Source organism: Hypomesus nipponensis, chromosome 5 (genome assembly GCF_054491055.1).
Source record: "Hypomesus nipponensis isolate SF chromosome 5, ASM5449105v1, whole genome shotgun sequence".
NCBI classification, from domain to species: domain Eukaryota; kingdom Metazoa; phylum Chordata; class Actinopteri; order Osmeriformes; family Osmeridae; genus Hypomesus; species Hypomesus nipponensis.
The window spans coordinates 9,477,490-9,490,474 of NC_140365.1; the positions used below are offsets into that span (position 1 = coordinate 9,477,490).

Genomic DNA, 12,985 nt, shown 5'->3' on the forward strand with positions numbered 1-12,985 from the left:
ACCTCAATTTGTGTACCTGGAACAACGCAGCACCTAACACATAAAGATTGCAACGGACAGCGGTTTATTTAGTAAAAAGCCATTGTAATGGCCTGTAATAATCCCAAACTTGGATCAATTGTTTGTATTTTGATTTACCTATGCATATCTGATTGTACATTTGCCTATTCTATTATGTTTGTGGTTCCTGCCTAAGCGGTCGTGATTCCCTTTTTGATCCATTTTATGTGTCGTTACTTTACATACAAAGATAGTGAGGTTTCTATACGTAGCAGTCGTTTGTCATGTATCTATTTGGAATGCAATACTTATGGCTGGAAATGTGTTTAATACAATTTTCAGTACAAAAGCAGACCTTCCGACCTTGAATCTTAATATTTATATTTTGGGCCTATTCACTCAGCAGACTTGTAGCCTATGAAGCACAGTCATCATTGACATGCCAGTCATAAAACAGTACAGATGTTTCTGATTCAGATATCAAAACCTTTATTCATTTTTACATTAACCTGTGAAAGAAAAAAATTGACAGATTGTGATACAGATTCTGGGCTTCCATGAGTAACAAACTGACTTTAAATCAAACGGCATAAGTGACATGTTAGGTCATTTTGAACCCTTCCGAAGCAGGTGTGTGTTTGGAACAGGAGTGTTTGACATGGTAGAGATGGTTATGTTGACAGGTTTGTCATCTCTGGGGAGAGTGGCCTGGCCTGTGATAGGGTAGGTGCTGATGGAGGAGGAGTCTCTGTGGGACCCTGGGCTCTGGGGGAGGCCATGACTGGATCTGGTCCTGAAACAAAACCACAACAATATAAGCATTATATAGACTGAATGGTTGTATAGCCTATCATATGTTTGTGCATTTTGTGGAGAATTTGATGCATGCATTCTACCTGGACCAGGGGAGGAGCCAAACTCACCAACTCCCTCTCTTTCAGCTCCTGCCACGACATCATCTTCAGGAATGTTGATGTTCTCTCTGGACTGGCTGTGCTGCCTGCAGAGACACACACCCTCCACTGGTCAATATCACACTGCATTCATGTTCGGTATGAATACATAGAGCTTTCTAAAGATCCATACTCACATGCCGAACAGCATGTCATGAAGTCCTGTGGATGGAAGAGGAATTCAGATCATTAACATTCAGCTCAGATGAGAGTGTGTGTGTGTGTGTGTGTGTGTGTGCAGGTGTGTGTCAGACTCACGGGGGCTGTTGTTGCGGTTGCGAATGATGAAGATGAACAGCAGCACCGTGGCAATGGCGGCGAGGATCATCCCCCCAATGGCTGCTCCAATCACAGCAGGATACGCGTTGAAGGGCGGGGCCGCTAAAACACATTGTAGTCATTGTAGCAGCACAGCAGACCTAAATCCATCACAGTAGCAGACAATCTATGTTTCATAATAATTTAAATTTGCTGAAATAAACAAATACCATCCTTACTGTATCATATTTGATCTAATGATATCTCTCTCACCTGGGGTCTTTCCTGGGGAAGGATGTCCCACAGTGCGGTGATTGACAGCCGTGACGCGGAACTGGTAGGTGAGGGTGGGAATGAGGTTGCCCAGGGTGTGATGACGCACATCTGGCCCCTGCTCCCCCACCTGCAGCCAGGAGGGAGAACTGCTCCTCCCCTCCCCTCTCTCCTCCTCCTCCTCCTCTCCTCTCCTCTTCCTCCCCGGAGGCACCGTATCCTCGCCGACACGCCGGCGCTCCAGCGTGAAGCTGGTGAGCGCTCCCTCGTAATCGCCCTCTCCTTCTCCCTCCAATTGCCACTCGATCTGCACCTCGCTGCGCTGGTGAGTGCTGTACACCAGTCTGACCAGGGTCACGTTCGGAGGCATGGGGTACCCTAAGAACAAAGGAGAAAGCGATTGGATTATGTAGAGCCAAAAAAGAGTAGGTAAACAAAGAGGGTGAGAGAGACCTTTACACGTAGCAAGATCAACAGAGAGAAAAATATGTTGAGGTCCTTACTCTTGACCAATAAGGTGATCGGGATCTCGGCCCCTCCCACGGCATTGGAAGCGGAACACCAGTATTGGCCGCTGTCTTGGAAACCGTCGGTCTCCCGCACCGTCAGATTGGCCCAGGCTGCCTCCCTCTGCAGCAGGTACTTTTGAGGAACACTTCGCACTTCCTGTCTACGGTTGTTGAACCAGGTGATGTCACCGACTGGAGGGTAGTTGGCCGTCAGGATGCAGGTGAGCTCGACGTCACTGCCCTCGTACACAGACACCATGCTCCTCTGGGTCAGCAACACTGGAGCTTCTGCGGAGAGATGCGTGAATTGTTGTAATGAATGGTTTGAAAAGTAACTACTTGAATTCTGATGGTAACTGTTAAAAAGTACATGGCTAACCACATCTGATAGCTATGGATCCGGCTGAACAGATCAGCAACAGTCCTGCAAAATTTGAGTTGCTTTTTCAATCTACCCTTACCCAGCTTCAGGGTGCAGGGCTGGGGCAGGGGGAGGAGTGGATGTTTCCCACGGCAGGTGTAGGCCTGCCCACTCTGGGCGGAGCCAGAGCGGAGAACCAGTATGTTGGCGTTCTCCTCCCCTCCTCCGTGCTGCTGGCCCCCCGGCCCCTCCCACCAGAGCTGAGCCCGGGGAGCTCCGCCCGCCCAGGAGCAGGACAGCATCAGCTGCTGGTTGTCACGTGTTGCGTATGCAAAACACACTGGTGCACCGGGGGGAGACCCTGGGGCATGAAGGGAGAGAGAGAGACATGGTGAAAAAGAGTCAAAGGGTCTATTATGGTATGTTTAACAATCACCAAGATGAACATACAGTAAACTCACAGGTGCGTGAAGTGCACTGTGTGCTTTGGTCGAGGGCTGGGTGGGAGCCTTGGCAGGTGAACAGGGAGTTGTTGAAGGTGTTAGTTCCAGACTGCAGCACGGTGGCGTTATTGGTCAGCACTGCCCCTTCCTGCCCCAGGACCGCCCCTTCCTGTCCAAGGGCCAGAAGGCCAGGGCTCCATCGAAGGGAGGGTGGTGGCAGGCCCCCTGGCCAGGTACACTGCAGGCTCAGGGAGGAGTAGTTGAGTGCTGGCTGCACGACGCAGGAAGGGGAACCATCAGGAGGGTCTGTGAGGACAAGATACGGTAGTATGTGAGATGGGTTCTAAGTTGATCGGATGAGTGAGTTGTGGTACAAATGAAATTGACATGCAACTGTTGCAGTTTCACTGAAGACAGCATGGGGGCAGTGTAGAGTTGAGTGTGGAATGTCAGCACAGAATACATGTTAGACCAGGTCTGGCACCAGTGTCTGAATCAGTCCACTAAGACTGATACTCATCAGTTATGGAACAACTGTTTACCTCACTGTATACATTATGACCCGAGCCCAACAAGTTATTGTTGATCAGGTATTGAGTCACAAGGGTTAGTGTGGAGACTCACAGTACACAGTCAGGGTCATTGTCTTCCGCACGCGTGTGTTGAGGTAGGTGTTCTGGGCCAGGCAGGTGTAGATGCCGGTGTGCGTGCGCAGGATCCTGGTGATGGTGAACTGGGGTCCGGTGTAGACCTGGGAGTTGTTGTAGAACCAGACGTACTGGCTGGGCGGGTTGGACTGGGCCTGACAGAGCAGGGAGACCGTCTCTCTCTCCAGGGCAGAGTAGCCACGCTCGGTCACGCTGTACGGAGTCACGTCTATCTGAGGGAGGTCGGGACCGTCTGGGGAGAGAATGACACACGCACTCTCAGGGTTGTTTACTTGAAGCCAGGTGTTTTCAATGTACTTATGGAGTCTGGCACGGGCGCGTTGTGTAAAGTAGTATAGTTGTAGACTGAGTAGTATTGTTACACTCACAAATGACGTCTAACCAGATTCGGTCAGATCGTTGCTGGTTGATCATGTTGCGGACAATACAGCGGTACCAGCCTGTGTGGTTGCGGTTGATCTCAGTCATGTTGACCAGGCTGCTGTTTCCCTGGCCAAAGGTTTTGATGACTCCATTTTGAGTCTCTTGCTCAAACTCATAGTAAATAGGTGAGGTTCCGTTCTCTAAGCCGCAGCGCAACCAAATGGAAGATCCTTCAACTGGAGATGCATCGCTCACCCAAATAGAGGGCTTTGTGACTGGGACTATACATGGGACGGAAAGATGGATGGATAAATGGATTAACTGATTGATCATTCAACTGTATTAATTCCATGAAGATTTTAGAAATGAATAACTTTCATTCTCACAATAAACGGTGGTTTCTGACCAACCTCTGAAGGACATGGGTAGGCAATGACAATAGATACGGCCCCTGCTCTCCCTATGTCTTTCTGTTCAGGGTTTGAGGTGCGTTTGTTTCACCCTACCCTTACCCAGCTTCAGCGTGCAGGCCTGGGGCAGGAGGTGGAGTGGATGTTTCCCATGGCAGGTGTAGGCCTGCCCACCCTGAGTGAGGTAGGAGCGGAGAACCAGAATGTTGGCGTTCTCCTCCCCTCCTCCGTGCTGCTGGCCCCCTGGCCCCTCCCACCAGAGCAGAGCCCGGGGAGCTCCGCCCCCCCAGGAGCAGGAGAGCATCAGCTGCTGGTTGTCAACTGTTGCATTTACGAAACATGCTGGTGCACCGGGGGGAGACCCTGGAGAACAAGGGAGAGAGACATGGAAGTAAAGGAGAAGAAGGAGGAGGGTGTTTGTATGTGTTATGAAGAATATGACATTTGAGACACTCACAGTTATACACACACAAGCACCCCAAATTCTTATATACTCACAGGTGCGCGTGGTGCACTGTGTGCTTTGGTTGAGGGCTGGGTGGGAACCTTGGCAGGTGAACAGGGAGTTGTTGAAGGTATTATTTCCAGACTGCAGCATTGTGGCGTTATTGGTCAGCACTGCCACTTCCTGCCCCAGGACCGCCCCTTCCTGTCCAAGGGACAGAAGGCCAGGGCTCCATCGAAGGGAGGGTGGTGGCAGGCCCCCTGGCCAGGTACACTGCAGGCTCAGGGAGGAGTAGTTGAGTGCTGGCTGCACGACGCAGGAAGGGGAACCATCAGGAGGGTCTGTGCGGACAAGATAGGCCAGGGTTGAAGGTGATTATGGCACAGAGGTTGTAGAACAATCCGTGTCATGGTCCTTATTTAAATGACTTCAGTCTTTCTGTGAGTCTTGGAAGATTGGACAGGATTGTTACAGTCTAACATTTTGCTCTTTGCATTGTGATATCACATTTTTTGCAACCCCAAAACTAGTAATCTGGTTTGTTTATCCAGTTGCGTTGGTTATGTTGCATCAACGATAGATGCCACTGCTGGGGGCAGTGTTGAGTTGTGAGTCTGGCGCCCGTCAGCACAGCAAGGAAGAAGCCAACCAATGTTTGCCATGACTGTGACATCAGCAAGTCTTATCACACTGGCTGGATTCCAGCACCCCTCAGAACTTCCAGACAGTTGAGCACCTTGCTCCACCTTCCATTCTGGAGTACTGCTCTGATTCACTCCACTGAATGTGTGCCAGTAGGTGTCCGGGCCTTGGTGATTTCTATTGCCACCACATCTTGCAACTATGGGTGTCTCAGTTTTAATGTTACACAGCTTTTACAAACTCATTGTAGGCGATAACTAGCGTGCGTGTGTGACATGCTTACTTATAATCCCCCCATTCAACAAGAGCCACTGTACAGGTTTATTTTGTTTATTATGTGCAGCCTTTAGGTCTTTGGAGTTCCAGAAATGTGATATATAACATGATTTGTAATTTTACCTTTTTCATTTTGTGAATGATACAGAATGTGCTTTGTATATTCCTATCAGTATGTTGACTGTTTTGTATTTTGTTTTTACTGTGTATTTCGTAGTGTTTTATTAAATATGTATTTGGATTACTGTTTTGGTGCTTTTGTTCAGCACCTCGTCAGCCGTGCTGTGTTGTGAGTGTGCTTTAGAAATAAAATGTACTATTTACTTACTAGTATTGTTTTCTAACTTGCTAATGCTGTCTGGCTATTTACATTGCTAATGAGGGTTTCAGGGATTACAATGTGAAGAGTTGGTTGTACTAAAGTCTCTGCTTTTTGATCAGGTACTTTTTATGTCATAGTATCGTATGTTGTATTTTCTCATGTATTTGTAAACAGACACTTCGTGTTATTAATGCACCCTATTCTGCAAGAATCAAACCCCCCTGGGGAAGATTTGTGTCCGCTGAATCAATTGCATGATTAGATTTTCATGCTTTCTGATTCAATTTAATTCTCGACTGGTGGTATTTGTTGAAATCCCTGTCTGTCTTTCAACAAGACAAAAGCAGGAAGACTATCACGCTCGCGTGTGTGCGACGCAAGGTCAGAGATGGCTGGAGGTGAGTGCTGAGTTGCAGATTTTGGCTTCGCTGATATAATTAGCCGGCCTAATGAGCTGCCTTCATTAAGTGTGTCTCATTAAAGTGGAACTAATCTCTCCGGACGTATCGCTCCGCGTCAAGGCAGCTTTAGCTGCCAGCGTCAGTGTTGTTTTAGAGAGCTGAGATCAGAAATGGAAACATCCTCAGTCTAGTTTGGTTATTCCCCCGGACCGGTGGACACTGAGCTTACTTCAGTAAGACACAGACAAGACAAGGACATGGAAAGTGTGCCGACTCACAGTAGACGGTCAGAGTGATTGTCTTCTGTGCGCTGGTGTTGAGGTAAGTGTTCTGGGCCAGGCAGGCGTAGATGCCGGTGTGCGTGCGCAGGATCCTGGTGATGGTGAACTGGGGTCCAGTGTAGACCTGGGAGTTGTTGTAGAACCACACGTACTGGCTGGGCGGGTTGGACTGGGACTGACAGAGCAGGAAGACCGTCTCTCTCTCCAGGGCAGAGTAGCCACGCTCGGTCACGCTGTACGGAGTCACGTCTATCTGAGGGATGTCGGGACCGTCTGGGGAGAGAACACAAGTATACCAACACACAATATTATTGTATATTAGAGCATGTACACATAGGCTGAGTTTGAGTTGCAAGGAGAATCGTTTTTTAGTTGTTCACTCACAGGTGACGTCTAACCAGATTTGGTCAGATTGTTGCTGGTTGATCATGTTGCGGACAATACAGCGGTACCAGCCTGTGTGGTTGCGGTTGATCTCAGTCATGTTGACCAGGCTGCTGTTTCCTTGGCCAAAGGTTTTGATGACTCCATTTTGAGTCTCTTGCTGGAACTCATAATGAAGGGGTAAGGTTCCATTCTCAAGGCCGCAGCGTAGCCATGCAGAGGATCCTTCCGCCGGAGATGCAGTGCTCACCAAAAGATAGGGCTTAGTGACCGGGACTACACATAGGAGAAACACAAAATCTCTGGATTAAACAGAACCATGGGTGATACATGGGTCAGTTCCTGTTTGCAATCACTGTCGTATGTGTGTCTCCTTATGTCTTTCTGTTCAGGGTTTGAGGTGCGTTTGTTTCACCCTACCCTTACCCAGCTTCAGCGTGCAGGCCTGGGGCAGGGGGTGGAGTGGATGTTTCCCATGGCAGGTGTAGGCCTGCCCACCCTGAGTGAGGTAGGAGCGGAGAACCAGAATGTTGGCGTTCTCCTCCCCTCCTCCGTGCTGCTGGCCCCCTGGCCCCTCCCACCAGAGCAGAGCCCGGGGAGCTCCGCCCCCCCAGGAGCAGGACAGCATCAGCTGCTGGTTGTCAACTGTTGCATTTACGAAACATGCTGGTGCACCGGGGGGAGACCCTGGAGAATGAAGGGAGAGAGACATGGAAGTAAAGGAGAAGAAGGAGGAGGGTGTTTTTATGTGTTGATATAACATGTTCGACACTCCCACAGTTACACACGCACAAGCACACAAATTCTCCTAAACGTACAGCTACGCGTGGTGCACTGTGTGCTTTGGTTGAGGGCTGGGTGGGAGCCTTGGCAGGTGAACAGGGAGTTGTTGAAGGTGTTAGTTCCAGACTGCAGCACGGTGGCGTTATTGGTCAGCACTGCCCCTTCCTGCCCCAGGACCGCCCCTTCCTGTCCAGGGGCCAGTAGGCCAGGGCTCCATCGAAGGGAGGGTGGTGGCAGGCCCCCTGGCCAGGTACACTGCAGGCTCAGGGAGGAGTAGTTGAGTGCTGGCTGCACGACGCAGGAAGGGGAACCATCAGGAGGGTCTGTGGGGACAACAGGCAGTAAAACACAGGGCAGACCAGGGCATTAGGTTCGTAGGGAGATAAAAAATGAGTCTGATTCTATAAAAGGTCAGAGTTCATGTTGGTGGTTTAATGTGAGTAAGACAACTTTGGAGCTGTACTTTCGCCAATTTCATGGGCTGTTGAAAAATCCCTTTGAGATCATTCAGCCTTTCACTTAGTCTCTCATAATGATTGATCGTAATCTTTGACTTCAGAGCACAACTACCCTGGACTACCGCATGTCGGGATGATCTCAAATTGTGGCCAAATTGGACTTTGTCATCAGCGGTATGACTGAATCAGTCTTTGTTAAATGATCTCTGTCTTCTTATTAGCCTTGGAAAATTGGAAACAATTGTCTTCTGAGTCGGTTGTGGAGAGCTGAGAGCCGCTATAGAGCTCTTTGGAGCTAAAGCAGGTTACTCCTAAAGACTGGAGTAATTATCTCACATAGACAGAGTGGGCCATGGTTGGGGATTAGGGGCTAAAAGGTTTAAACTCACAATAGACGGTCAGGGAGATGGTTTCGCTTATGCGGGTGTTGAGGTAAGTGTTCTCGGCCAGGCAGGCGTAGATGCCGGTGTGCGTGCGCAGGATCCTGGTGATGGTGAACTGGGGTCCGGTGTAGACCTGGGAGTTGTTGTAGAACCAGACGTACTGGCTGGGCGGGTTGGACTGGGACTGACAGAGCAGGGAGACCGTCTCTCTCTCCAGGGCAGAGTAGCCACGCTCGGTCACGCTGTACGGAGTCACGTCTATCTGAGGGAGGTCGGGACCGTCTGGGGAGAGAACGATACATGCACAAATGATTGGACACAAACATGCAACCACACGTGCGCACACAATGGGACACAAGCATGCCAAGTCAACGCATACGCGCGCTCACACACAGACTCAACAACTTCCTCAATGTTGTTGTGGTGCATATTAGGGATAGTAGACATAACTTACAATATGGGCTAAGTTTGGGGTGAGAGTGGGGAGTCAAATTGAAGAGTACTAGGCCTACTTAGGTTGTAAACTTACAGGTGATGTTCAACCAGATGCGATCAGATCGTTGTTGGTTGACCGCATTGCGGGCACTACACCGGTACCAGCCTGTGTGGTTGCGGTGGAAACCAGTCATGTTGACCAGGCTGCTGTTTCCCTGGCCAAAGGTTTTGTTGACTCCATTTCGATTCTCTTGCTCAAACTCATAATAAATAGGTAAGGTCCCATTCTCTAATCCGCAGCGCAGCCAGGCTGAAGATCCTTCCGCTGGAGATGTATTGTTCACCAAAAGATAGGGCTTAGTGACCGGGACTACACATAGGAGAGACACAAAATCTCTGGATTAGACAGAACCATGGGTGTTACATGGGTCAGCTCCTGCAATTGCCGTCGTATGTGTGTCATTGTGTGTCTCACCCAGGACGGATAGGCGTGTGTAGTAGTAGTGGAACTTGGCTCCCTGCGGTGTGTCATACAAGGCCTGGCAGGTGTACAGTCCATGGGCTGCCAGTGGGAGATTCTCAATACTCAGTGAGGAGGTGTTGTGAATAATCGTCAGGTCTCCCAGAGTCTGTGCCAGCTGCTGGATCTTGGGGCCCTTCCCAAAGTCGTAGACGACAGCTCTCAAGGCGTCTGTTCCGGGCTTAGTGAAGCCCCAGATGTAGACGTCGGGCAAGGTGGCTCCGCACTCCAGGATCACGGCTCGGCCCACCACCCCGTCTAGACGCGAGTCCACGTACACCACCTCCCCGGGGTCGAGGATGTCCACCGCTAAGGGGACGCCCACACATGTACGCACACATGCTCAAACGTGTAATTGAGAGCAAGGTGTTATGTGCTCTGCTTGGGGTTGGGTTGCAGAGTGTTTCGCCTGTGCTCTGGCCAAGAGGATTGAAACGCACACTTCCAAGAAAATACTACTACCTGATAAAGAATCCCCTCTCTCAACATGACATTCTAACTACAAGTTATGTCATCTTGGACCTCTTTCTCCCTCTCTTTCTCTCTCTCTCTCTATATATATATTTAATGTGAAAGGGTAAGATTCTGAAACCAAATTAGTACAAAAACGAGACATTAGAAATATGAATATGTATTTTCAACCAATTGAAAAGACAAACATAAAAGAGAGAACTGTGAGGGAAGCGGTGACAGTTATAGAAGAGCGGAAGAAGAAGAGAATGGGATACAACTATGAAAAATGTCCCAAAAATCCTTAAAGAGAGAGAGAGAGAGAGATAACGAGTGGGAAACTGAGGAGAGAGATCCATATATGTACCCTGAAGGATAGAGCGAGAGTAAAGCAGAGAGTGGTGGAGGGTTCTTACCGTGGCTGGTGGACGTGAACAGGCAGGTGAGCAGAAAGGTCAACACTCTGGCCACCATGGTACCATGATGATCTTCAGTCCCCCATCTCCAATAAAAATAGACAATAATAACAGCCCTCTAGCCAATCAGGCAACCCGGACAATCCCCCTTAAAATGTAAAACCCCTCGAACGTGTGTCGATAAAAATCCCCAAAAGTAGAGCGCTTCGATGGAGAGAGGAGGGAATCCAATGAGACAGGCAGTCGTTATTAGACTGAGGCAGGGCAGGGAGAGAGGGCCGAGTTGGGGTTGAATTATTCATCCTGTGCATGCATGTGTGTTTGTGTGTGTGTGTGTGTGTGTGTGCAGTTTAGAATGACAAAATGATACCAAACTCATTTATTATAGAGCATAGTCGGATGGATGGACAGGCTAGTATTTCATCACACACACATACCTGCACACCTTTCCTAATCCAGCAACAAGGATTTACACCCTCTTAGAAAAAATCCTTTGCCTTATATCTCCTCAGCGCTCAGTGGAGGGGTGTGGTTCCATCCAGATTCACACGTGTGTGAGTTCAACCAGCTCAACCAGCTCTAAATGGTGTAGAACATGGTCTTTTCTCTCTACCCCTCTCCTCCTCTGTCTGGCATGGGGCTGTTGCCAAGGCTACCCGCTGTGTTGGTGCTTCCATGGCATGGAATGGTCTTTGGCTATGGGGATTATAATTTGGGAGGCAGGCTAAGGACCATTAGAGCAGAGTAAACACCTCTGATGGGATTAGGATTAAAAATAGGGCCCAAAATCTGGGATCTCCTAGCAAGACTTGGAGTTTCCTCCCTGACCCAGACATGATAGGTCAACTCCACAGCAGGTGGCGTTTACTGGCTGCTTGGGCATATTAGCTTTGATCCTCACGAACACCCTACTCAATCAAGCACCGTCTCCAAAAAGAGTGCCACATAACCGACTGGATTCCCATTGGTTCAATTCTATTTTTATTTTTTTTGACCCACACTACCACAACTGAAATCTACTCTTAAGTTTTTAAATGCTGGTGTGTACAGACAGATGGTTATTGTGTGTGTGATACAGAGAGTGAGTAAGAGCATGGCTATGTAAATGACATGATAGTGTAATGTGAGAATGGCATGAATGAATTCACGACAGTGATCAGTTTACTAAACTTGGCAGAGCACGGGTCCAACCATCAGCTTTTAACAATTCACAGTTTGTCCGTGTCCAAACAGCATGGGTTTGCTTTTCATAGGAACTTTAAGTAAAACTGGTGCGGAAACGAGTGTTGAGTCTCTCTTGATTGGACTGGACAAACATCTTAAATGTGGAAAGTACCAAATCAATGTGTTTCTTTGTCAATCAAATGGAGAACAAAAGAACAGTAGACATGATAGTTTAATAATTACAAAAATATGAAAGCAATGTCAACAATACAACTGACTGGGAAATAGGTACTTCTATCCCAAGCGGGAAAAAGAGGATGCTCATCTAATTTCGATACATTTGATGAGAGTTAAATGCATTTTCATTCTCTTTTTCAATTCAATTAGAAGTGTATATTCACATGCTTATCGACAACTCTGATATATTTAAGTGCGGTTGTACTTATACAACCTTACTTAAATATAAAAGTTTACTTTAAGTGTAATCTTTTTTTCGCTTGGGATATCTCACTAATCAGGATCTGCTTATGCTGTTGGTTCAGTTACACACACGCGCGCATGACTCAGATATGAAAACACTCATGCAAACTCGCGCGCGCACACACACATTTAACGTGTATTGACATACAGCAGGTACAGTAAATATGGCAAATGAGAGAATGACTAGATGATTCCCCTTTGTTGGGAACGCCTTTCCATCTTAATAGGTATTTACAGTAACGCTCACGTTGAATGGATTGTGTTGTGTTTGACACTTATAACATGAAGTCCAAATAACATTGGGATTACGAGATATTCATGTACTTTCATGCTAACCCTAAACTAATCGTTGGTGGAGAGCATGTCCTTGGTTTGCCTGACTCAGGATTTCTACAAAAAGGGTTTACGCAAAGGTTCAAGTCTGGCTTCAACATAAAAACAGTTTTTGAAGCTAAATGTAGACCATGCGATCACCAGTATACACATACCATGCTGTTCGACACTTCCAACCCACAGAACACAACATCTCAACAATGACAAAACATGGTCACAAACAGAAATCTGTGTCGCATAAAATATGAACATAAAATACAAACTGTTGCTTCCCATAAAAACATGACATGGTACAAAAGCACAAAATGCATCACATTGGTACTGAGAGCGACACAAACTGGTATGGTCTTCAGATCTCCTGTAATCTGATTATTCACTATGGCTGGATTGATACTGTAAGTAATCGAGAAAAAAATAGAGAGAGAAAGAGGGACAGATGGAGATAAAGAACAAAAGGATGACTTTTCATCCAGTACACCGATACTGTGAAGATGGCAATGGAGATCGTCTTCCAACTGTACTCAAACCAGTTCCAAACTCTGAATGAGTCGGAAATAATCATAAAGTGTGTCTG

At 47.8% G+C, this 12,985-nt stretch overlaps 1 protein-coding gene across 1 annotated transcript; it reads right to left on the minus strand.

Annotated features, from left to right (window-relative positions):
• Positions 1-550: 550 nt before the first annotated feature.
• On the minus strand, positions 551-10,492 carry LOC146288350 (V-set and immunoglobulin domain-containing protein 10-like 2). Its single transcript, XM_084698756.1, has 12 exons — positions 10,435-10,492; positions 9,524-9,910; positions 3,834-4,109; positions 3,422-3,697; positions 2,816-3,103; positions 2,455-2,715; positions 1,988-2,281; positions 1,485-1,862; positions 1,212-1,334; positions 1,091-1,115; positions 924-1,000; positions 551-793 (listed from the first exon to the last, which is right to left on the minus strand). The coding sequence occupies exons 1-12, from the start codon at positions 10,490-10,492 to the stop codon at positions 672-674; spliced, it is 2,565 nt and encodes an 854-aa protein (XP_084554882.1). The 3' UTR covers positions 551-671.
• Between the last annotated feature and the right edge of the window lie 2,493 nt (positions 10,493-12,985).

Excerpts from the sequence above, each read along its gene's own strand:
- LOC146288350 (XM_084698756.1), bottom strand. The coding sequence starts at position 10,492 with ATGGTGGCCAGAGTGTTGACCTTTCTGCTCACCTGCCTGTTCACGTCC. Across the intron at positions 3,698-3,833 it reads AATCTGGTTAGACGTCATTT|ACGGTCCCGACCTCCCTCAG; the intron begins GTGAGTGTAACA and ends TTCTCTCCCCAG. Across the intron at positions 2,716-2,815 it reads ACAGTGCACTTCACGCACCT|GGTCTCCCCCCGGTGCACCA; the intron begins GTGAGTTTACTG and ends TTCATGCCCCAG.